The sequence below is a fragment of the Nycticebus coucang genome, chromosome 16 (assembly GCF_027406575.1).
Source record: "Nycticebus coucang isolate mNycCou1 chromosome 16, mNycCou1.pri, whole genome shotgun sequence".
Taxonomy (NCBI): Eukaryota; Metazoa; Chordata; class Mammalia; order Primates; family Lorisidae; genus Nycticebus; species Nycticebus coucang.
Window position 1 is genome coordinate 10,770,921 of NC_069795.1, and position 25,349 is coordinate 10,796,269.

General features: G+C 46.7%; 1 protein-coding gene and 1 pseudogene across 1 annotated transcript in view; one reads left to right on the forward strand and one right to left on the reverse strand.

The window, feature by feature from the left end:
* Positions 1-903: 903 nt before the first annotated feature.
* On the forward strand, positions 904-2,117 carry LOC128567364 (archaemetzincin-2-like; annotated as a pseudogene).
* A 6,774-nt stretch (positions 2,118-8,891) lies between these two features.
* The window catches only part of CLIC6 (chloride intracellular channel 6), a 45,469-nt gene continuing 29,011 nt past the window's right edge, over positions 8,892-25,349 (reverse strand). Inside the window, exons 2-6 of the mRNA XM_053565717.1 lie at positions 19,247-19,356; positions 18,630-18,755; positions 17,915-18,021; positions 16,155-16,336; positions 8,892-11,001 (exon numbers count right to left, since the gene is read on the reverse strand). Coding sequence (XP_053421692.1) covers positions 10,840-11,001; positions 16,155-16,336; positions 17,915-18,021; positions 18,630-18,755; positions 19,247-19,356 — 687 coding nt within the window. The 3' untranslated portion in view covers positions 8,892-10,839. The remainder of the gene's footprint in view (positions 11,002-16,154; positions 16,337-17,914; positions 18,022-18,629; positions 18,756-19,246; positions 19,357-25,349) is intronic.

The window sequence follows — 25,349 nt, forward strand, 5'->3', positions numbered from 1 at the left end:
TAAAGAAAATTATGAAACCCTAAGAAAAGAAATAGCAGAGGATATTAACAAATGGAAGAACATACCATACTCATGGCTGGGAAGAATCAACATTGTTAAAATGTCTATACTTCCCAGAGTGATCTACAGATTCAATGCCATCCCCATTCAAATACCAACACCATACTTTCAAGACTTGAAAGAAATAATTCTTCGTTTTGTATGGAACCAGAAAAAAACTCATATAGCTAAGGCAGTCCTTAGTAATAAAAACAAAGCCAGGGGCATCAGCATACCAGATTTTAGGCTGTACTACAAGGTCATAGTGATCAAAACAGCATGGTACTGGCACAAAAATAGAGACATAGACATTTGGAATCGAATAGAAAAACAGGAAAAGAAACTAACATCTTACAGGCACCTAATCTTTGATAAACCAAACAAGAACATACCTTGGGGGAAAGACTCCCTATTCAATAAATGGTGTTGGGAGAACTGGATATCCACATGTAAAAGACTGAAACTGGACCCACACCTTTCTCCACTCACAAAAATTGATTCAAGATGGACAAAGGACTTAAATTTAAGGCATGAAATGATAAAAATCTTCAAAGAAACATAAGAAAAACACTTGATGATATCAGCCTAGGGAAAGACTTTATGAAGAAGATTTCCAGTGGGGGCTCCCTGGGGACAAAAGGCGGGGAGGGGGCAGGGAATAAGGAGCCCCCACTCCACCTCCAACCCGGGGACTGGTTCGCACCTGCACTGGGCAGAGCCTCAAATATGAGTTGCTATAGGCAACCAGCTAGAGTGACCGGATCGTCCCGGTTTGCTTGAGATGGTCTGGTTTTAGGAGCAAAGCATCCAGGTCTCCCAGTCCATTACAGTGACTTTTTCTGCCTCCCATACCTTCTCTTTCCCATGGCTGAACCCAGCATAGACCTGTGAGGCTGGAGGAGGACTACAGACTTTTGTTTCACACTGCCTTTTTTATGTTAGGGTGAAGGCACCTTCCACAACATCTTTCCAGCCAGGTCTGGACATGCCTGACCTTGTGAGGTAAAAACTTCAATGGGAACCTTCCTTCCTTAATAAAGATCAGATTGGATCACTTCTCATCCTGAGGATCCCCAAGACTTTGAACAGTTTTTCAGTGATCCTTGCAGAAAGACTCCTTCTCCAGAGAAGCACAGCATTTATATACAGATCCATTGTATCTTTAGGCAACACCAGAATTATCGGTAAAGAATATATTAAATGGCTCAGGGGCTACTGTGAAGCTTTTCTTTATGGCTTGACAGTAAAACTCCTAGAACCAGTTCCTGTTTCTGCAACAAGGTGTTCCTTTAGAGTCAATGATAACACACACAACCTACAGATTCATGCAGGGCATATTCTGAAGATCTTAAAGAAGAAGAAACCTGAAGATGCCTTCTGTGTTGTGGGGATAACGATGATAGATCTTTACCCAAGAGACTCCTGGAATTTTGTCTTTGGACAGGCCTCTTCGACAGATGGTGTGGGGATATTCAGTTTTGCCAGGTAAGGCAATGATTTTTACAGTTTTTGCCATGAAGGCAAAGTGAAGACCCTCCAGAAAACATCTTCAAGCGACTATTCCGTTTTTGAGAACTATTATATTCCTGAAATAACTAGTGTTTTGCTGCTTCGATCTTGTAAGACTTTAACCCACAAGATTGGACACATATTTGGACTGCGGCACTGCCAGTGGCTCACGTGCCTAACGCAAGGATCCAACCACAAGGCAGAAGCTGACGGGAGCCCTCTAAACCTTTGCCCTATCTGTTTACGCAAGTTGCAGAGTGCTGTTGGCTTCAGCATTGAGGAAAGATGCAAAGCACTGGGGAGATGGATCCATGATGAATCTCCTGACCCCCCTGGAGTAACTCCGAAACACAGTCGGGAGGATAGTGGGAATTTACCAAAACCTGTTGAAGTCTTTACGGAATTGAAAGAGTGGATAATGAAATGCCTTGCTGTTCTCCGAAAATAAGGACCTTCAACTAGGAGTATTTAAAATAAATACTTGCACATTCTGCTTTTATTTGGGTGGAGTACTTCACTGGAATAAACCATATACTGATTCTGTGCTGTGTCCAAGTAACAGGACAGAACTTTCTTTAAAGCACCTGAATTGAAATGAGACTCGTTTTGAATAATACAAATTGTGTAAACTGTCAAAAAAAAAAAAGATTTCCATGACAATAGCAACAACAACAAAAATAAACAAATGGGACTTCATTAAACTGAAAAGCTTCTGTACAGCTAAGGAGACAATAACCAAAGCAAATACACAACCTACACAATGGGAAAGGATATTTGCATATTTTGAATCAGACAAAAGCTTGATAACTAGGATCTATAGAGAACTCAAATTAATCCACATGGAAAAAGCCAGCAATCCCATAATGGGCAAGAGAGATGAATAGAACCTTCTCTAAAAAAGACAGACGAATGGCTAGCAAACATATGAAAAATGCTCATTGTCCCTAATTATTAGAGAAATGCAAATCAAAACCACCCTGCGATATCATCTAACCCCAGTGAGAATGGTGCACATCCCAAAATCTCAAAACTGCTGGCGTGGATGTGGAGAGAAGGGAACGCTTTTACCCTGCTGGTGGGACTGCAAACTAGTACAACCTTTATGGAAGGAAGTATGGAGAAACTTCAAAGCACTCAAGCTAGACCTCCCATTTGATCCTGCAATCCCATTACTGGGCATCTACCCAAAAGGAAAAAAATCCTTTTATCATAAGGACACTTGTACTAGACTGTTTATTGCAGCTCAATTTACAATTGCCAAAATGTGGAAACAGCCTAAATGCCCACCAACCCAGGAATGGATTAACCAGCTGTGGTATATGTACACCATGGAATACTATTCAGCCATTAAAAAGATGGAGAGTTTACATCCTTTGTATTAACCTGGACGGAAGTGGAACACTTTATTCTCAGTAAAGCATCACAAGAATGGAGAAGCATCAATCATATGTACTCAATTTTGATATGAGGACAATTAATGACCTAGCACATGGTGGGGGTGGTGGAAAGGAAGAGCAGAGAGAGGGGAAGAGGGAGGGGATGGGAGTCTTGGTGTGTGACACACCTTTTGAGGGCAAGACACAATTATAAAAGGGACTTTACTTAACAAATGTAATCATGGTAACCTGGTTTCTTGTATCCTCAATGAATTCCCAACAATAAAAAAAAAATCATCACCTTTAAATAATAACATTTTTAAGGAAAAAAATAATAAAATAACCAGTGTTTTTTCTTTTAATTTTAGTTCAGTCTATACTTTGGGGAAATATGTCCAAATGGTAAGATAAGCACTGTATACATTTCAACTACTTTAGTGCCTCAAATGCCCTGAAAGGGCCTGGCCAGACGGTATTGCCCAAGTGCACAGGCACATCTGGGGGCTTCTGACTTCCCCCCACACATCCTGTTCACAAACCTCAACACAATGCAACTTGCGGCTTCCCGGTAGGCCTGTGGGGCTGACACACCTGTGGCATAGGCCACAGTCACCTCTGTCCTGCCACAGAGTCTCTCCTCCTTTCTCTTCTTCTTCCTCCCTCCCTTCCCTCACTCCCACTTTAAGTCCCATTCCTAGAAATTCCGTGATCAGTCTCCTTTTTAGTACAGGAAACCATGAGAGCCCATCCTGGCCCCCTTTCCGCGGGTTGCACGAAGCCACCTCCCGGTTTGCTGAGGGCTGCCTGGCGCCACTCCTGCACTAGGAGCCGTTGGGAGGTCAGCTCTCCAGGGTTCAGAGAGCCAGAAAAGAGGTGAGCTTTGGTGGCTGCCCAAGCTGAGCAACACATCATTATAGCACAGTCACAAACACGTCACAATAAAGTCATCACTTTGTGCTTCTTCTCAGCTGAGCCGCAGGCTGGATGGCCACTCAGTAGGACCCGATGTGCAGATTCCCTGTTGACAGTTACAAGACAAATAAATGGCAGGAGTTATTGACTGTTTGGCTGTTAACTCAGGAACAATCAAGTCAAGGTCAGAGGGACTTGGCCCTATGGACACTCAGGAGTTCGGCACTGGTCTTAATGTCCCCCATGCTCTGACCCAAAAATGAGCCACCTCTACTCATGGCAGGTAGGGAGCGACACAGGAGGTTTAGAGGAGGCAGCCAGAGTGGAGGGGACAATGTGTCCTCCACTGACCACCTGCATGGGCTGCCGTGGGGCCTTCTGGGCGGGGAGTGTGATTACAAGTCGCCTCAGGGAGGTGGGCTGGCCCCAGGGTCCAAGGCTGGTGAGAGCAAGATGCAGGATTCTCAGGCAGGCTCCCGAAGCTCCCCCTTCCAGAAAATCCTTAGGCATGTCTGAGCTGGGGGAGCATCTGGCTGCACCATTGCACCTGCTGGGCATAAAGGTGGTGGTGGGCCATGTCAGAGAGTGGCTTAAGAGCCCGTTCCAATTCCTGAAGTCTCCGGGGCAGTGCCCACCTTCTCCTCACCCCCACCCATCTGTCTGCACAAACGGAAGACAGGCAGGGTGACGCCCAGAGTGAGCTGTGCTAGTCAGGCTGACGGAGTGCCTTGTCCTTCAGGGTATTTCCATGCAAGAAAGAAAGCCCCAGGACAGAGCCCCAGGAATTCCCCCTCCCCCAGACATTCTTTAGCACCGCAGAAAATACAACCTGACCATCTGAGTGTGGCCTTCCTGGAAACCGCAGCTGAGACCAGCACAGTTTTCTTATATTTTGCTTCTCTGATCATCAAAGGCCATCCTGGGCTGCCAGCCTGGGCTAGGTTTGGATGAACCCACAGGGCTGTGTCTGCACAAAGCCAGAGGGGTCAACCCAACTCCTACCTGTCTGTATCAAGGGCAATCTCAGCAGAAGGTGGAGGAGGCCCACTGGGAATGGGAGGATTTGCCACCTGATGATAAGGAGGGACTGGCCTGGCTGGACAGTGGGCTCTGGTTTTGGGGAGACCACCCAAATTGATCTGCTTTCCACTCCTCAGGGCCTCAAGTAAGTATCATGCAACTGGAAACATCATCTCCAAGCCAAATGACAGGGGTCCCCATAGAGCTGTCATTCCACTGTGTAGGCTGTCCAGTTCACGATGTGGCTGGCAGACACATGGACCAAGCCTAGACAGCCCACAGTAACTGACCAAAAGGGACAGCTGAGCTATCAGTGACCACAATCTCAGGCGTGGTACTATATTGGAGGGAACCAAGAATTCAGAGCATAATTGCCTTCCACCTTGGTAAGAAAGGTTCAAGTTCCTATAAAATTGAAAACTCATTCCCTCTCCATTTTGGCAACTTATTGTTAGGACTGTTACCCAATAAGAAAAGCAATTTTCAGAAAAACATAATTTGTATGCAGCCAGCTGCTTGGTAACTTTTACAGAGAACTTCTATATACCTCCTATGTGATTGTGAGATATAGTTCCCAACTTCCAGAAGAGAAGAGTGAGTGTGAGAGATTAAAGGATCATTCAGATCCATCAGAGGTTTCAGGAGGCAGATTTGAGTCCTAGGTCTGCACAAGATTTTGGTGTTTTCTTTTTGTCTTTTTAAACACTGGTGCTACTTCAAAAATCCTTCTAGGGAAGAGACCAGTGACATGTTGGTCTTGTTAGTACTTCAAGCCACCAACCAAATAAAAACCTTCCTTAATGCTGTTGGAATCCCACTCCTTTAACAAAACACGCTAAGCAAAGACTGCGTCCCTCCCTCTGGCACCTGGAATTATTCTGGGATTATTCTGGAAGCTGCGAGGACCCAAAATATTTGAAGAACCTCACAGGCCGGTGCTCATTATGTATATAGAGGGCAGAGCTTCAGAAACAGACCTCACCCAGATTCACCAGCGTCAGCCCCCTGGAAAGATGGCTTTACAGGGGGACAGAGCTCAGTAGATGCACTGAGCCAGGGGTACTCCCGGACCAGCCCCTCAGGGCCACGGCCTTTGTCCCATCACCCAGAAGTCCATCACAGAACCCCTTACAGGAGGGGGTCAAGGAAGAGATGGGAGGTGTCACCAAGACAAATGAGGATGTTAGGACGAGTTGAAATGGCCAGAGGCCATGGAAGCAAGAACATCAGGGTGAGACACAGCGGGGGTGGCCGTTCCTGAGAAAGGTGAAATAATGAGCAGCAAGTGAGATAAGAGCCCCCTGGTGGGCAGACCCCAGAACTCCCACTAACATAAATGGCCTCTTCAATGTGCACTCCATGCTTCTAAGCAACTGCCGCGGACCATGCCTTGAGTCAGCTGCCTTTCCAGGCTTGGAGACAGAAACTGGCAGTTTGCTGCTCCCCCTGAACAAATGGCCTCCTTCAGGCAAGAGCATCGGAAGCCTCAGCTAGACCTCTATATGGAAACAGTGACTTTGTCAACCATGGCTCCAACGGCAAGCACCAGGCCCTGCTGGGTGCTGAGCACACAGCTAGCAGCAGGAGAGGCTTCTTGGGGGTCCCATGCTGGCAAAGGCCCTGGTGAATAGTGTGGTCGGTCCCTCTGGGACCAGGGGCCACACACATCCATGTAACCCTATACAGTGGCATGCCCTGAAGTGCAGTAACATGAAACCAAAATTCAAATGTCTGAAGGGAAACTCACCATATAGAAGAGTTTAGAATGAAACCATCCGAGGGAAAGAGAAGTCATTTTGTAATAGGAACAAACATCTCCAGCCCTAATGTATCCATTTTATGTATCAAGGGTTTTGTGAATTATATGTTCTTAGAATTAGGTGGCACCTGTGGCTCAAGGAGTAGGGCACTGGCCCCATATACCAGAGGTGGCGGTTCAAACCCAGCTCCAGCCAAAAACCTGAAAAACAAAACAAAACAAAAAGAATGATGCACACCTTGGCTCTCTTAAATGTAAAATAAAAAAGTCCAAGAGCTGGAGGTTGCTGTGAGCTGTGATGCCATGGCACTATCAAGGGTGACAAAGTGAGACTCTGTCTCTAAAAAAAAAAAAAAAAAAGTAAAATAAAAGAAGAGTTGGATTTTTTTGTTTGTTTGTTTATAAAAAGCCATTCTTCTAAAACTCTAGCAAAGCCTGATTATGAACCACTTGAAATGGGGACTTGGCAGGGGTGTGGGGTAAGTGGGATTTTGCTACAGGGATCTGCTGAAGGATGCTAAGGGGAGCTCATCCCACACTGTGGGTGGGCTTGGGTGTGTGTGCGTGTATATGTGTCCAAATACGCATCTGTGTAATATACTTGTGTGTGTTTGTGTTAGTACTATGTATATGCATGTGAGTATGTGTGTGTGTGCACGTGCCCCCCACCTGTCTGTCAGCCCAGGAGGGTGCAAAGGTCTGAGCATGCATTTAATCCCTGGAGACAGACCTGCAGTGGAAATTATTGAGACCTCTGGCCTTTCTCCTGGCCAGAATTCTGTCATCCCCATGTGCTGGGTAGTAGTTCTTGTGTTCTTTTCCAGCCTGCTTTTGAAGATTTAGTGTTCAGAAATAAAGCTATTTTTTTCCTAATTTTCATGCCCCTGGGCAACTAGAAGTGAGAATGGGATCCTCCCCATCCAGAGAAGCTTTCGCACAAGCAGCCTCAAACAGGGATTTGTTCACTATTTGTCCATATTTGCATTCTGTATGGTATGTTTGAAAAAACAAATGCATTTTAAAATATACACATACACACTATAATAAACCAGCACAACAGGTTAATTCTCATCTCCTCACATACATATGTTGATTTTGGAAGGACATAAAAGGAGAGTGGGGCAGAGCTGGAGGTGGGACTGCAGGTGTGATTGGGCATCGCCGAGGCAGAGTGGGGGTGGAGGTGGGGTGGAGCCAGTGCTGAGGGCAGGGCTGCAGGTGTGACAGGGCCCAGCTGGTGGGGTGGAGGTGGGGTGGAGCCAGTGCTGAGGGCAGGGCTGCAGGTGTGATGGGGCCCAGCTGGGGTGGGGTGAAGGTGGGGTGGAGCCAGTGCTGAGGGCAGGGCTGCAGGTGTGATGGGGCCCAGCTGGGGTGGGGTGAAGGTGGGGTGGAGCCAGTGCTGAGGGCAGGGCTGCAGGTGTGATGGGGCCCAGCTGGGTGGGTGAAGGTGGGGTGGAGCCAGTGCTGAGGGCAGGGCTGCAGGTGTGATGGGGCCCAGCTGGGGTGGGGTGGAGCCAGTGCTGAGGGCAGGGCTGCAGGTGTGATGGGGCCCAGCTGGGGTGGGGTGGAGGTGGGGTGAAGCCAGTGCTGAGGGCAGGGCTGCAGGTGTGATGGGGCCCAGCTGGGTGGGTGGAGGTGGGGTGGAGCCAGTGCTGAGGGCAGGGCTGCAGGTGTGATGGGGCCCAGCTGGGGTGGGGTGGAGGCAGTGCTAGGGGCATGGCTGCAGGTGTGATGGGGCCCAGTTGGGTGGGTGGAGGTGGGCTGGAGGCAGTGCTGGGGGCATAGCTGCAGGTCTGATAGGGCCCAGTTGAGGTGGGGTGCAGGCGTGCTGGGGCAGGGCTGCAGGTGTGACAGGGCCCAGCTGGGGTGGGGTTGGAGGTGGGGTGGAGGCAGTGCTGGGGGCATGGCTGCAGGTGTGGTAGGACCCAGCTAGAGTGGGGGGCAGAGTTGGGGGGGCAGGACTAAGGGGAAGACCGCCCAGAACTAGCTACTTTCCTACCACTGCATATGAAAGCGGAACAGCCTGCAGGGCCTCTGTTTCAATCACCTGAACGAGGCAGTTCACATGTGTCATTTCAGGCCTCCTTAAGCCTCTTCTAAAATATTCCTATGGTTCACAACTGAAATATAGATTATCTCTAATTCAAAATACTAATAATCTCTGGCCCAACTTTGCTGTCATCATTGTAAAGGAAACCTTTACCATTCATTCTATTTCTTTAAATCTAAATGGGAAATGTAAAGTAAAAAAATAATAATAATAATTAGAGACTTAATCCATTTTAAAATCTTTATAATTTGTTTAATTTTTAAGGCAAACAGAGTTTATGTAATCATTTTAATATCTAAAAATACAAAGTGAGCACTAGGAAAATCTGGTAGTCTGCTCATTTACTAAGTTTAAATGTTAACATTGAAAACTCAAGTTAAAAATCTGACTCCTAAACAGATGTGACACAACGGGGACTAAAGTGACACATGCTAGCCAGGACATCCAAAAAACGAGTGGCTGGCAAAGACGGCAAGCTGCTGGAGCAAAGCTACAGCAGCTGGTGAGCAGAAAAGAAAGGGGCCATAATATCAAAGACTTTGTATCCTTTACTAGACATGATTCACTTAATCTCAGGATAGTTACTGTTAATGCATTTTACTCTCTTTCAACTGAGTCACCCTAGAGCAGACGTACACGTGAAGATTGAGCATTTTAGCATCTAACACACACCATGACCAATTCAACAAGATGGGTTTTTGTGAAACGTGTGAGAATGTCAGAGGAACAGTCTGCGAGATAAGGCTCAAATCCTGTGAGGTCTTGATAAGTATCTAAACGACTTCATATTTCTCTTCCATGCCTGGGGAGACAGCCCAGACACCCAGCCCACACACCAAGCTGTGATGAGAGGCTGGTTACAGGGATGGGAGGTGGGAGGGGAGCCAAAGATAACCCAGAAACTTGTGAGTCAATAGTTTCCACTTCCTCCCAAACTGGACCAGTTACCAGAACTGCCCAAGACAAGTCACCATGAATTTGATCTCCCAGGATTTTCCCTGCCTGGTTTCTAAATGAGCCTACAAAGGTCAGAGAAGCAATGATGACCAGGCTGACCCCACACAATACTAGCATTACTGATGGAGTGCAAAGTTAATACTAGCATTACTGATGGAGTGCAAAGTTGAGTCTTAGAGACAGCAGCCATTGGAAGGAATCAGGATGTGCTTGGCTCGCATTTCAACACAGGGCAGGGAGATTCTCCAACGTGCAGCTGAGGTGGAATCTTCCTGAAGGTAGAGTCTCTGTGACGAAGGAGGGAGCAAGAGAAGGTGCTGGAAAGGAGCTGGAACCAAAGACACAATCCTCCATTGCCTTTCCTGGAATCAGCAGCATCCCAGAAGCCTTAACAAGGGAGAGTGGGGGCATTCTGGGCTTCTTCCTGCCCGTCCCTGCAGGTCTGAGGCTCTACAATTCCCCACCTCTGTAAAACCACCGCTTTAAAACCACAAGCATCCTCCCTAGATCTGCAGAGCGCTGTCTTCTCGTTTGTTTAGGTCCTCCAGGTTTGATCGTCAAGGCTTACCAAGAAGTCCCCTCTCCAGTCTTCTAAGATCCTGTAACATGATACCATGTGTGAATGAAATTGTGCGCAATGTGAATGTGTGTGTGCATGTGTGTGCGTGCGTGTGCATGTGAGCATGTGTGTGTGCAACAGACTGAAGATTTGGAGATGTTCACCAATCAGTTATCAGTAATTAAGTGGAATAAAATTTTAGGAGTTTTTTTCTACTTCCTTCTTCACACTCTCTGAGACTGTTTTAAAATATGAAAACAGGCATGTATCATTTTGTAATTACAAAAAAATGAGTTTCATTTTGAAAAAATTCGACTAATATTTTGGAGGAGAAGCACAGGCTATATGTGATAACTATCAGAGACAGATTAACTTATTAAAACTTGAAGCATTTGAACCCAAATCTAATTTGCTTTGAAGCTGAACCTGCAGAACACGTGCCCTCCTGGATCCCCACGCCAGCGAATGCCAAAGATACAAATTAAGAAATGATGTCTACGGCACAGATCAATTGTTGACCAATGACAAGGCCATGCATCATTTGGGGCTGAGTGGATCATACTTTGGGAGTTATTTTGCAAAGGATGGTCACTGCGGGGGAAATGCACAGAACACTCTTTCCCCCTCCACTGAGAAGTCAGACGGAAAACACCCGGCTTCATTTCATTCTTCTCGCAACATCTAAATATGCCTGCTCGATCTCCTGGTCAGCCGGACACGTGTTTGTGAACTCATCTCTAGCATATGCGTTGTTCAAGTATCTCCAGATGCCAGTCATTTCAGAGGGAACTTCAAAATCTCTGTATTTCTTGGCCACAATCTGAAAATGAAGAGCACGTGATCAGGGAAGGGGAAACCCACTCACGTAAGCGAGGAAATCCGACAGCCCACTGTTTGAAGGTATGTGGACCCTCCTCCTCCCCTCGTCCTGGTGCTTTTCTGTGGTCACTCAGGCTACCCACTGTGTTATTTTCACTGTGTAGGTGCATCTTGGGCTGCAGGAAAGGTTACAAAGATCCTAGAACCAAACAGTGACTCCACCCAGGCCTGTCCACCCCCTAGCACAGAGGGTCCTTGGGATCTGTTGGCAGGAACTTGCTCTGGGCTCTGTGCGCTCCTCATGTTCCCTGGGATTTGTTTTCATGAGCTCTGCTATTACGTTATTCGGTGCTATATAAACAAAGGTCAATGAGAGATCTTCTGCCTAGGTGGGACCAGGGGCCCTGTACAGTGTCCTCTCTCTTTTTCCTTCTTGCTAAGCCTCACCTCCTGCAACCCCAAATTCCCATGAATGTTAGTCTTAAAGATTTCCCTCATATCTTCTGTGAGTCTGCCCACAGAGGGGTGGATTCACAAACAAAGCAGACACGCATCCTCTCCCTCAGGGGGCACTGCCCATGCAGAAAGAGCAGTGGAGTGTGACCATCATGAGAAACACAGTGGTAGGCGATGCTCCCTCTCGAAGGGAACTGGTCACACGTAGGGTGCCTAACACTGGGGGCTGCAGCCCTTTCCTAGGGCTGCCGTAACAAAGTGCCACAAACTGGGTGGCTTAGTATAAGAGAAATTTATTCTCTCACAGTTCCAGAGGCTAAAAGTTCAAAGTCAAGGTGTCATGGGTTGGGCCATGCCCCCCTGAAGCCTCCAGGAGAGGCTCTGCCCCAGGCTTCTCCCCTGGACTCCAGCCGCTCCTGGGTCGTGTGAGTGTAACTCCAGTCCTCCTGTGGTCTTCTCCCTGCAGGCATGTCTCTGGAGTCACATGTCTCCTAGCAAGGACACCAGTCATTGTGGATAGGTCCACCCTTCTGCAATATGACTTTACCTTAACTAATTACCTCTGCAAAGACTTCATTTCCAAATAAGGTCACTTTTTGAGGCACAAAGGGTTGGGACCTTAACATATGAATTGGGAGCACAGCCGCCATTCCACCTATAACAGGGATGCAGGGCTCCAGGCTAGTCCTGCTTGGTCATCTCCCATCCCACTGGTTCTCTAGATGTCTCAATGAAGGGGGCCTGGGACTGAGCACAAATTAGAAGGTCTTTAGGGCTTATTGCTCAGAGTCTGGAGGCCAGCAGCCACGGATACAGAGTGGCGGCAAAGCAGGACCATGTGATTTTTTGAAAGCCTCCTAAACTGTTTAACACCTTTTGCGTGAATTCACACTTACCAATGTCAAGAATTCTGATTTCCTTTTGTTTCATCTGCCTAGTTTATCTTTGTCCATCTTTTTATATTAACATCTCCAGGTAAATATGTTAGGTACAGCATGCCTCTTACAGATGGTTTCTTATTCTTATATTTTCTGAATATACAATTTACTTTGTTTTCTGTCTTTTGTGTGTATGTGTGCCTGTGTGTGTTTCTCTTCCTGGTAATTTGGACATTTTATGGTCTTTTTTTAACTCTTCCAGTGATTTCTTATATAACTTTAAATAACTGGAATTCTACAGTTTTTATTAAATTTAGATGCTATCGATTTATTTCTGATGATGAGAAACAAGGATATTCACATATTTACACATCTTTCCATTTCTTCTGTCTTACTCTGCTTCCAGTGGGTGCGACAACATTCACATTTGCTATATTCACACTCTGCTCCGTCCCTGGAATCTCCACTACTGTTTGGCCTTTGTACTAATTTCAGATCTATATAGGTTACTTGTTTAGCATCTGTCCTTTAACATCACACATTTTCTCTGTTCCTTCATTCTGGTTTTGATTATCATTTTATTTATTTATTATAGCCATTTTATTTTTCAAAATAGGAAGCCAGAAGTTTAGGTAAAAGCTGAAAGATTTATTCACTCCCAAAAGAAACCACAGCATAAGATATTTAGGTAAAAACAACCATCTGTCTGGACATAAATTCTTATAACATATACCCTTTCGCTCTTAATTATCTATATTTATTAAATCATCATTTTCTGATTTTTTAATATGGTCCTGAAGATATGTGAGGCTCATTTGAAATTCTTTCCTAGGTCGGTAGCTTTGCTATTCATTTTATTATTTTTGTTATTATTACTGTTTTTGTTGTTACAGTATTATTAATATTATTGCCTAGACAAGCAAAGGGTTCTTTTTTTATTCTCAAAGTTCAGTAATGTATCAAATACCTCTTAGGGTGTTGATCAATCATTCAGGTGCAATGTTTTCTAAATACACCTTCAGGTTATTTAAACTGAAGGTCCAGGGCATCCTTTCATTTAAAATAATTTTCCCCTTGAGCCTTCCTTGTCTGCCATATCTTTTTCTGCATCTTGCTACTTCCTTCTAATACAACTTTTATCTCTGCAATTCTTTTGTCTTTACTTTTGTTTTGAGCTCCCACCAACCTGATTTTCACACCCTTTGGGGTATTATATTTTTTGGCATCTTATGTCTTGTCTTTGAGGTTATTCTCAAAATTTCATATTCTCTTTGAGAAAAATTTTGGCCTGGAGTATTCTTTAATTTATTGGAGCAGTTCTTGATCATACATATTTCTTCTCTGCCTTTTTCCTTCGTTGTTGTTCCTCCTCTTTTTCTCCCCCCCTCCACTTTTGATCCTGATCATCTCTTTTATAAGGCAGATCTATCTATTGGACCTACCATTTGCCTAAAAATAGTATAGTGGGCAAAGGGATTAAGATAGGACAGGTGGCAGACAGACTGGATATGTCCTCCAAGTACCCTCTGAGGACTGAGTTAAGGTTGGGGTTTGGGGTTACGGCATCTTCCACTCTGAGGCTCGCAGATTAGGCAGGTCATAACAGAACCTGAGCAATTCATAGTCTCTTTCGACTGGTAGAGGGCTTGTTTCTTCTCTCTGCTCAGCAGCCACAAAGCAAGATGCCACTCCTGTTCTCTCCTGCCACGCCTCTTTCCCTCCAGACTGTCCCATGGATGAGGGGCTAGGTCACAGCTATAAAGATGGCAGCTCTGTGGAGCTCTGCCTTCCGCTCTGCCTCCAAGAGATCTCAGTTCAAAAGTGGCCTTTTATAGGGATGTCCCCTGCTTCTCTCATGGCCCACCGCATGTCCTAGCCCTCAAACAAGTTTGGAAAATCTCAACTTTGCTAAACATATGGAGAAAACTTGGATCGGCTCTGTGGCACCTTCACTAGGTGAGCTTTGTCAGCCTTCAGGTTGGCCGTCTATTATCTCTTTGTAGTTTTATGAAAGATGAAACTACTATGTTATTTGTTCACATTATTTTCCCTGCGTTTCAGGAAGGGGAATAAATTATAAATCATGCTCTCATCTTTTACCGTAATTCCCTTAGTTTGACTGTCACTTCCTTTCAGAGGCACTCCACCCTGAAGATCATAAGCCAGTTGGTACTTTGGGTGCTACACGGCTCTGAAGATTTTGCTGCTAGGTCTTATACTGGAACCACCGACTGCTGCAGCTCACTCTGAAGCTCACCCCTTCTGCTGAAATTTACCAGTTACGTGTTCAGCCATCTGGGAGCCTCAGAGTGGAGGAGGCCCTAACCCAAACCCCAACCTTAACTCAGATGAGTCCCCAGAGGGTGCTCAAGAGGAAACACCCAAACTGATCTTCCGCCTGCCCTATCTCACTGAAATCTACAATAGTCTTTTCTTAGGAACTAAACAAATGACAATTAGTGCAGCCTGGATAGGATATTCTGCTCTTCTTCGACCTCCACATACTTCTGCAAAGTCACCCCATTCACTACCACAGCAAAGCATTCACCAAAAGGGACTAAATCAAAACACAATTATAGGAATGTGCTGTTGGAAAACAGCTTCCAAATTCAGCATGTTTTCAAGATGCTTTCATTAAATTGTGGCCACCAGAGCACTGCCACAGCTGTTAGAAAGGGATGGGAAACACCTTAAAGGCTTGCACTTCAAGTCGGTGCCCTCAAGCTTGACAAGGACAAGAGAAGAAGAAAACAAACAGGGGAAATATTGAGAAGAAAAGAGGGCAAGAGCAGGAAATGTAGGCAGACGAGGGTATAGGAATGACCTGGTGGTGGCCCACAGGAGCATTGTGCCGTTGACCATGTGAACCTAACGTGTCGTTTCTAAATCCCAATTAAATGTGTCATTAGAACAACAGTCAGTGGCTTGGATGTCCCTATTTCTCTCTCATCTCCCCTCCCCTTATATTAAGGACTGAGCTATGGACCTGCTGGGACTCTAACAATCAAGATGCCCCAAAACAAGTCATGGGCTTCTTCCTGAGGTATCCTGGGCTACTGAAGGCCAAGGACACAGCAATAGTGATAACAACAACTTCTATAAGTGGTAGAGAGGCTGGGAGCACTGCTGAGAAGTCCAAGTGTGGGCCATCTGCCGTGAAACCCCAGCAGTCACTCCAGAAGTTCTGATGAACAAGGTCAAGCAATAGATTGGTGCATTACACTTCTACAAAGCTCTCTGAACAATTCTTATTATATTGGAGAACCACTGCTCTAGAAAGTCTTTAATCCTCATAATATATAATCCATGACTCCTGGATCATATTCAACTACCTGGGAAGATGGCACCAGATACAGCAGGGGCCCAGCAGGGAGCTGTCAGCTGCTCCCCGGCTATCGAGGATCAATGGTAAGAGCTGGCTGGATACTCCTGGGTCATCCCCAGAAAGGGCCAGCCTGACCCCTATAATCATGGACGACTGCCAGAGCTCCCATTTTCAGCAGTCCCACATTTCATGTGCCACCTATGAGCCCCAAATATTAAGTGGCAGCTATAACCTGGCAATTCCCTCAAGTTGTTTCAATGTAACTTTTCTTTAGGCTATGGAGGACTGGCTGAGAAAGAGGCAGAGCACGGGGCCATGTTCCCAGGCCATGTGTCTGAAACTTGAAGCTTGGCTGCTGGAACAGAAAGAAGCTAGCATTTTTAATTCAAGTGTTGGCATTTCAGCTGCTTACATGGGGCCCAAACACAAGTCAAAACTAAGTAAAACAAAGCCCCATCCCTGCGTTCAGTGCATGTGATAGGAGGAAAGACAAACCTTAATGATGTGAAGTTTGGGTAAGAGGTTACAGTCAGCCAGAGTGAGCTCATCTCCATCCAGAAACTTCCTTCCAGAAACTGCAATGTCCTCAGTGCTGTAGGCATCTACCTCATCATCCAGAGGGCTGTTTAGGTAGTCATCCAGCTTCTTCAGAGACCTTAACAGGTTCTTTTCATAAACTAAAACAGAAAGGTAAGAAATTGCTAAGACAGGACCTACAAGCTACTATCACTTTCCAATAGCCATGAAGGAAGAAGTTGGCCACCATTCCTTCCTGAGACCTGGCCGGCTAGCACTGGGCACTGGGAAAGGAGGATGTGGCATCAGAATACCCGAATAAAGGACTCACTCCTGGTTGGTGGTGGCTCACGCCTGTAAATAAATCCTAATGCTCTGGGAGGCCAAGGAGGGAGAATCCCTTTAGCTCAGGAGTTTGAGACCAGCCTGAACAAGAGTGAGACCCATCTCTACTAAAAATAGAAAATATGCCAGGTGTGGTGGCAGGCGGCTGTAGTCCCAGCTACTCAGGAGGCTGAGGCAGGAGGATCTCTTGAACCCAGAGTTTAAGGTTGCTGGGAGCTAGGCTGATGCTGCAGCACTCTAGCCTAGGTGACAGAGTGCAACTCTGCCTCAAAAAAATCAAGGACTCACTCCTTCCTGAAAAATCATGCTGCTGTCTACACAACATTGCTATTTCTAGAACTCATTAATTTACTAAAAAATATTTATATGGAAAGCCTGTGTGAGACAGGTACTGGCAAGGCATCATTTAAAACAACTCCAATGTATACCATGGAATACTATTCAGCCATTAAAAAAAATGGAGACTTTACATCCTTCGTATTAACCTGGATGGATGTGGAAGACATTGTTCTTAGTAAAGCATCACAAGAATGGAGAAGCATGAATCCTATGTACTCAATTTTGATATGAGGACAATTAATGACAATTATGGTTATGGGGGGGGAAGCAGAAAGAGGGAAGGAGGTAGGGGGGGTGGGGCCTTGGTGTGTGTCACACTTTAAGGGGGCAAGACATGATTGCAAGAGGGACTTTACCTAACAATTGCAATCAGTGTAACCTGGCTTATTGTACCCTCAATAAATCCCCAACAATAAAAAAAAAAAACCTCCGATGATGCAGCTGGGAACATCTGGGTGATGAATATTTTTCCCTAAAAACATCCCTTTCTTGGTTACCAATCTCTAGATCAGCAGTCCCCAACCTTTTTTGGCAGGGACCAGTTTCATGGAAGATAATTTTTCTAAGGACTGGGGAGGGCAGGGGATGGTTTCAGCACATTACATCCACCTCGCATCAGGAGGCATTGGGTTCCCATAAGCAGCACACAACCTACATCCCGCTCACGTGCAGTTCACAGCAGGGTTCACGCTCCTATGAGAATCTAATGTTGCCACTGATGTGATGGGAGGCAGACTTCAGGCAGTGCTAGGAGCAATGGGGAGTGGCTGAGGACACAGGTGAAGCCTTCCTCGCCCACCTGCCACTCCCCTCTTGCTGTGGGGCCCAGTTTCTAACAAGCCACAGACTGGTACCGGTCCACAGCCCAGAGCTCTAGATTAAACACTCAATCTCCTCAAACCCAGGGCAGATTCACAGTTGGAGGTAGGTTTTCCCTTATTTCCAGACTTGCATCTCTATCCTCTGTGAAATGGGTTGGAATTCTCAGGATCTTATCAAGAACCCTGCCAGGGCTTCACATTGAAATAGCAATCAGGAAGATGGGTGGTACTCACTCTCATTTGCATCCTTCTTGGTGTTTTTTATAAATGCTGAGAATTTGGCAAACACGTCATTTCCTGCTGAGTTAGATTCAGGGTGTTGGGTCCCAAGCTTAGGATACCTTGAAAAGTTCAAAACTGGAGTATCACAGATATGCAATATTTGAGTTACCAGGAGAATGCAGTGGGGTGGGAAGGAGGAAACAGCTTTCTTTGGGTGGATAGAAAAATGAAAACTTCTCTCCTTGAATGTTTTCCTAATCTTTTTATGTCCTGAGGATCAGGAAGCAACACAATCTGGAAAAATGGCACTGGACAGAGTTTTTTATCTTGACAGTGACCCCTCCTGGGACACAGGGCCCCAGCTGGCTTTGTTGATCTCAGTTCCCTCTCCCTATAAAATGAAAGGGATGGTCTAGAAGAATCCCCCCAGGTCCAAGGCTCTGTGACACTTCCTGTCAGCAGGCACCTCGCCCTTTCCAGCAGCCACGTCCACCCCACTTCCACCAGAAAGCCCTAATTGCTGGGCTGCAAGTTGCAGAGCACTTAAGTCCAGCCCCCTGAACTTTCATCCGTCTCTGGGTTTTCTGCGGTTCACCACAGGTATGACTAAGGACGTCAGCAGCACCATGGGCCGCAGACAACCAAACACGCATGGCCAAGGGCTTTAGAATCTGTTGTGGGTGGCAAGTGGCAACCACAGTGCCAACACTGTCTTTATGAGGCCTACCTCGGGGGAGCTAATTTCTCCTCTAAGAACTCCTCGATCTTGTTCACATCCGTCTTGACTTCACCATCAAAAGTCATAAAAGGAGGGTTGGTTCCAGGAGCCAGGTTCTGCAGGTCTGCAGGTTTCCTGGGTGGGGGTGAACAGCAGCGTCTGTGGGCAGCTGTGAGCATTTGGACTCATGTCCAAGACTTAGCATTGCCCTCCCAGAAAGAGAAACAAGCCTTAGGAATGGCACAGTAGATTGTGGGTTTGCAAAATGGAAAGGCATTTGTTAACAAAGCATGGAGTTGCTGAGCCTACATGCAGAGGCGAAAAGTTAACTCTCCCGTGTGACCTGCCAGGAATGGCGCCCAGACAGGACTGCGAGAGGGAGGAGAGAGGTGGCCCTGACCAGCAGCTGGGAGGGCGGGTCCCTTCTGGTGCCCCCAACTCCTACCCCCTCCTGACTACAGCCCAGCTGGTCCTGTAACTAGTCTGCATGGCCCACACTTGGGCTTCAATTCAGGCTCAAGGATGGAGACGCCTGGGATATCACCACTGGGTGCCAGGGCAGTGTGTGGGTGTGTGCGCCAAGAATTAGGTACAGTTATTTCAATAATGCAGAAACCTCATCTTACCTTTTCAAGTCCACTGTTGTCACATTAAATATAACTCCTTTGAGCCAGAGAATCATAAAGAGACGCTGAGAAAATGGGCAATTTCCAATACTTTCACCATCAGAACCAGCCTACCGGTGGAAAGAGAGATCTTGATGTGAGTTAGTGCCACCCTTATAAACATCAGTCACCCCAATACCACAAGAAGTTGTTAGGAGTGGTCAGGACACTGTAAATCTCTTTCTGAGGCCATTTTAACTCAGCCTCTGTGCCAAGTAGGAGGTGGTGTTGGGGAAGAGGAAGGACACATGCACGCACGCACACATGCACGCACACACACACACACACACGCACACACGCACACACACATGCGTGCCCAGCACTGAGTCTTTTCTGACTTCCTTCCCCCCTGCCTCACCACTTCCTGCCACCCTGGGCCTCTGAGTAGCAGCGCACTGAGGGGAGAGGCAGCAGGGAGAACTCCCTTTCTTACCAAAGGCAAAAATGATACACTCTGTCTCTCCCTTTCTCTCTAGAGGCATCGTGCCTGGCTTTCTCTGGAAAGAAAGATCAGCTAACTGTCCCCCTGAGGCCCCAGCTCTGCCAGCCTCTACTGCACTCGTCTGCAGAATGAGAGGTTTGGATTATGTGAGTTCTAAGATCTCGTACGTGATTAAATTGTATTTTCCTTCTTCTGCTTCATGGAAGTGGCAGAGGTGGGTGGGGATCACTGGCACCTGGAAGGTAGATTGTTACACAGTCAGGGTTGAGGTGGAAGGAAGGATATGAAATAGGTCCTTGATAATGCCCCAAAGTAGGCCACGTCCACACGCACACCCCCAAACACAGGTGTAGACACCAACTGAACATGGGTCAGGCCCCCGGCAGAGGAGAGAGGCAGCTGTTGGGGAGGAGGCAGGGGAAAACGGGTAGGGCTTCTCAATTCCTGACCAGTGGAGTAACAGAAGCAAAGCGATCAATGGATGTTCTGAAACTCCATTTTCTCTTACCAACTTCCCTCACTCCGCAAATCTCTGGCAAGGTCATGGTGCTAAGAAAATGCTGCCAAAAAACTGCAAGGAGCTGGCTTAGACATGCCCCCACCACCCCCGACTTCAAGCCTACACTCAGCCAACAAACACTCAGTAGCAAAACATGGGCATATTTAATACTCGAAGTCCATTTCTGCCACATACAGTTGCTTAAAAAGTGGAGCGGAAAGCCTGCTAACTATAACCTGAGTAACAGAAGGACACAAGGCAGAAAGTGAGCTGTTTGTTTGGAAATTGAAGAAAAGAAAAAAGATGGTTTAAGAGAACTGGAAAGTATAAAGAATGCCCCAGGGGTGAGTCTCTGACTCGGGCATCTTATGTGACCTGGAGAGGTTACTAATAATGAACAAATGACTAAAAGATCCTTAATGAGTGCTCCTATAAATTAAAAGGACAAAAAAACCCCCAATTTTTAAAAGACTTTATTAGTTTCCTCACCAAAGAGGGACTCTAAGTGGCCAAGAAGCATGTGAAACAATTCTCAATATCACAAGTTGGCAGATGGGTGCAAATTTAAACTACAAGGAGACGCCTCTACCAAAATGGCTAAAATTCAAAGGTGCAATAATACTTTTTTTATTGTTTGGGATTCATTGAGGGTACAAAAAATTAGGTTACAATTTATCTATTTGTGAGATAAAGTCCCTCTTATAATTGTGTCCCGCCCCCAAGAGGTGTGCCATACACCGAGACCCCCCATCCCCCTCCCTGCACCCCTCTCCCACTACCCCATTCCCCTATACGCCCCCAGTATCAGGTCATCTAATGACGTTTTTGTCCACTGCTGCCAAGAGTATAAATTGGTACAAGTACTTTGAAGGGCCATTTAGCCATTATCTACCAAAGCTAAGCCTAGGACACATTCCACTCCCCCGCAGAAGTGAGTGCCGAGGGACACCAAAAGACACTTAGACAAATATTCTGAGTGTGGTACAATAGCCAGATCCTGGAAACCACCCAGAAGCTGTCAAGAGTAAAATGATTATTTCTGTAGTAGCATATTCAAACCATGAGATCTACACCACAGAGGGAAAGAATGAGCTTCAGTGCAGGCAACAGCATGGGTGCGTCTCGTGTGTCGGAGAAAGAGGCCAGACTGAAGAGGCCAGACTCACTCAGTGCCAGTGAAGTCCCAGCCAGGCAAACTCCTCTGTGATGATGGAAGTCAGAACAGCAGGTGCCCCTGGAAGATGCACGTTGTCTGGGAAGGACAGAAGGAGCCTCCTGGGTGGTGGAAATGTTCTATATCCTGATCTGAGGGGTAGCTACTGGGGCATAATTAACTGACAGCGCCTTAAGGTCTGGGTATTCACTGAATATAAGAAAAGAAAGTAAAAATATTAATTCAAAACAAAAAGCCCAGAGTCAGATTTAGTGGGCCTTGTGGGGCCCAGGAATCTGAACTTTCAACAGGCTTCCCCCAAGGTGATGCAAAGGGCAGGTGGGGAACTCCTGTGAGAAGCGCAGCCTCCGTCCCATCTCCGGCAAGAGGTAAAGCTGGTGCCCCAGCCTTATCATCAGTGTGTGACAGAGCCGTGGGAACCCCCAGTGAATGATCCATTGCTAAGAACTTTTTCCAGCTGATAAACACAGCCCCACAGACATGGAGAGGATGGGTGGCCTTAATATAGATAAAGGGACACAAAAGACCAGATCACTGAATGCAGGGTACCCTCAGCTCTGGGCCTGTGCTTCATAGACCCTTCAGCCCCTCCCCGTCCCAGACACACACTCCTGTCTCGAGCCAGCATTTATTTGCTTCTCTGCCTATTATAAAGGAGGTTCTGAGAATTTCCCCAGCTGGAGTCTGCGAAGGTGCTGGAAGCCCCAGGGATGGGCAGTTATGACACACACTTCCAAGTAGTCTTAATAATCCTGTGCAGACGGTCTCTGACACAGCCCGCCCGTGGCCACCACTCTATGGCCATTTTAAAGGCCACCCATCTCCTCCTTGCTCCTGTTCTGGAGCACAGGGAGGTGCGGAGCAGAGTTACAGGAAATTCCCAGGGGCTGGCTGCCTGGGAGCCCTCTCAAACCACAATGCTTTCTTCACTTCTGCAGGTTTGGGCACAGTCAACACCCAGCCGAGAGGGAGAGGAAAGTTCAGGGACACGAAGCCACACATTTCGGCCAGTTCGGACTTGTTCTGTGGCTTTTAAACCTCTGGCTTGAGTGGGACAATTGTTTTCTTTTTCTTTTCCCCTGTTCTCTCTAAACTTTGGAATGTTGCTACAATTCATTGCAAAGGTGGCAAAATCCCTGCTGGGTTTCATGGGTTCTGTCCCAGTGCAGGGGGTCCTGATTGAGCGGCCCTTGACAAAAACCTCTGCTCCTGACGGTGTCTAAGTATAAATAAATTGCCTTGCTCTGTGTCAAACTCAAGTTAGTGATCTCCCTTGAAATTGTTCTTCTCAACACTTCCTGAGCTCTGGCAACTACTTCTTTAGGAGGACTAAAGCAAGTAGGAGCAATAACTTTTTTTTTATTGTTGAGATAGAGTCTCACTCTGTCACCCCAGGCAAAGTGCCATGGTGTAATAGCTCACAGCAACCTCAAACCCTTGGGCTCAAGCCATCCTCTTGCCTCCTAGTAACTGGGAGTATAGGTGCCTGCCATAACACCTAGTTAGTTTTTTTGTTTGTGTGTTTGTTTGTTTGTTTTCCTATTTTTGGTAGAGACAAGAGTCTCACTCTGGCTTAGGCTGGCCTTGAACTCCTGAACTCAAGCGATCCACCTGACAACCACTGGGGGGGTGACAACCCCTGAAGACAATCTTAGCAGCACCTCACCATCTCCTTCCACAGAGCAGAGCAATAATAAAGTAAATTTTATTACTTTAATGTGCTTACAGGCATGAGCTACTATGCCCAGCAAGCAATAACCTTTTTAAAAAAAACAAAATCTGCCTTAGTCATCCGACTTGGTAAAAACTTAAATTTCGGAACAAGCTTCTTCTCAGATCTGCAAGGGGAACAAAACATCTGGCCAGAGGATAGGACGGTGTTTGCCCGGCCACATGTGGTCTTGGAAGTAAATCGTTCCGACCTAGCCTGGCTAGTAAACGGAAGGCTGTGAGGCATTCGAGAAGAATTAGCTAGCTGCCCGGACTGCCAATAAAACAGAATTTACATATCCTGTGTTGCCTCATCTTAAATTGCTCTAGAAAATTTTTTTCTGTCTCTGTCTGTTGTAAATGAGGGGGTTACAGGAACATGGTGGGAGTGACTAGGACGCCTCGCTGCCTAATTTTATTACTTTAATGTACTCCAGCACTAGGATGTGCCAGCAAAAATAAAGGCAAAGATCCTCCATCTCCACCAGCACATTATTGAGCAATAATGGGAGAGTCCCGCCTGGGTCGTATTCATTAACCAGACGAGATGGGATTAATGCAAACATATTAGGAGTGGATAACTGACACTGTCGCCAGCGTTGGGAACTCCTATCGGATAATTTTTTTTTTCCAGTGTTGAAAATTCTCTCAAGCTAAGTGCACTCTGTTCTAAACTATCTCAGCAGGGGTCTCAGCCTATGGGGGAAACTTTTGTACATATACATTTCTGTGAAAGTCAAAGCGAGCAGTTGGACAGATCAGTGTCTGGTTTCCAGTGAAGACTCGGGTGCTTGGAAAACCAGGATTGCATGTTACGTTTGCTTTTCAAGTTCAACTTTTTTGAGGGCCTCTAAAAGTAGTCCTCAAAAGAGAGACATGGCTCAGCACCTGTGGCTCAGCAACTAGGGCGTCAGCCACATACACTGGGGCTGGCAGGTTCAAACCCAGCCAAGGCCTGCCAAACAACAATGACAACTACAATAAAAAAAAAAAAATAGCCTGGCATTTTGATGGGCACCTGTAGTCCCAGCTACTTGGGAGGCTGAGTCAAGAGAATCACTTAAGCCCAAGAGTTTGAGGTTGCTGTGAGCTATGATGCCAGAGCACTCTACTGAGAGTGACATAGTGAGACTGTCTCAAAAAAAAAAAAAGAGAGAGACATGATCTCCCTAACATGTTCCAAGAAATTTAATTTGCTGCTGGTACCAGCTGTCACATTTGAAAAGGTCGGGGGACTCTGCTGGGTCCTGGACGTCCCCCATGCCCTCTCAAGGCCCTGGGTGGCCCGAGTTGTGACCCCAGCAGCTCCCCCTCACTATAGACCCTCTCTCATCTACTCTTTCCACATTTAATCTGTTCAGAATTTGTAGAAAATATTTTTTTAACGTCCTGTAAATACGTTTTGTTCAGGCAAATGACCTCTCTGACATCTGCAGTTATGTGTCAGAAGCATTCCACCCGCATCGCAACCTTCCACAAGAATGACTCCCTGTCCACAGCGGCCCTCCAGGGACCAAGTGGACCCTTGGCATCCCGGTGCAGACCTGAGGGGGTGACAACCCCCGAAGGCAATCTTAGCGGCACCTCACCGTCTTCTTCCACAGAGCAGGCCACACGTCTGCCACCTCCTTGGTAGACAATTCTGTGTGGGCCTACGTGGTCAACCTATGCTGTGACATTGGCACTTTTTCCTACTCTACCCAAATATAATGAAAAATAATTTGAGGGGTGGAGGGAGGATAAAGAAAGAGACGACAAGTTAGTAATATTCTATAATCATTGCTCCTTTTTTGATAATGGGCTTTCCACCCAGGAGGGAGGATATGTGTCCTGCGTGCAGGGAAAGAGTCCAGCCCTAGAAGGGAACCGGGGAGAAGACTCAGCATGTGGCAGAAGGATTCGGGAGCGAACAGCTCACTGGGCTCCGCTGCAGGGACGCCGAAAGTCAGCGAGTAACCATGGGCTGCACCCTCCTAGTGCCGCGGGGGGACCTCAGGCTGAATAAGAACAGTAGCTGACCAGGGGCAGCGGAGTCAGAGGCAGTTTCACGTGGGAGGCCCAAGAGTGCATTCTCCTCACAGGGGAGCCATGTTGCCAAAAGATCCAGCCAGGGCTCTCTTCTGCTGGCCACTGACCCAACGCCCGACACAGTGTGGCCAGAGTTAAAGCAAGTCAGATGGGAGAGGACGCTGTCTCTCAGGGCCCCACCCACACAGTTCCCTGAATCCCTCCCTCCCCA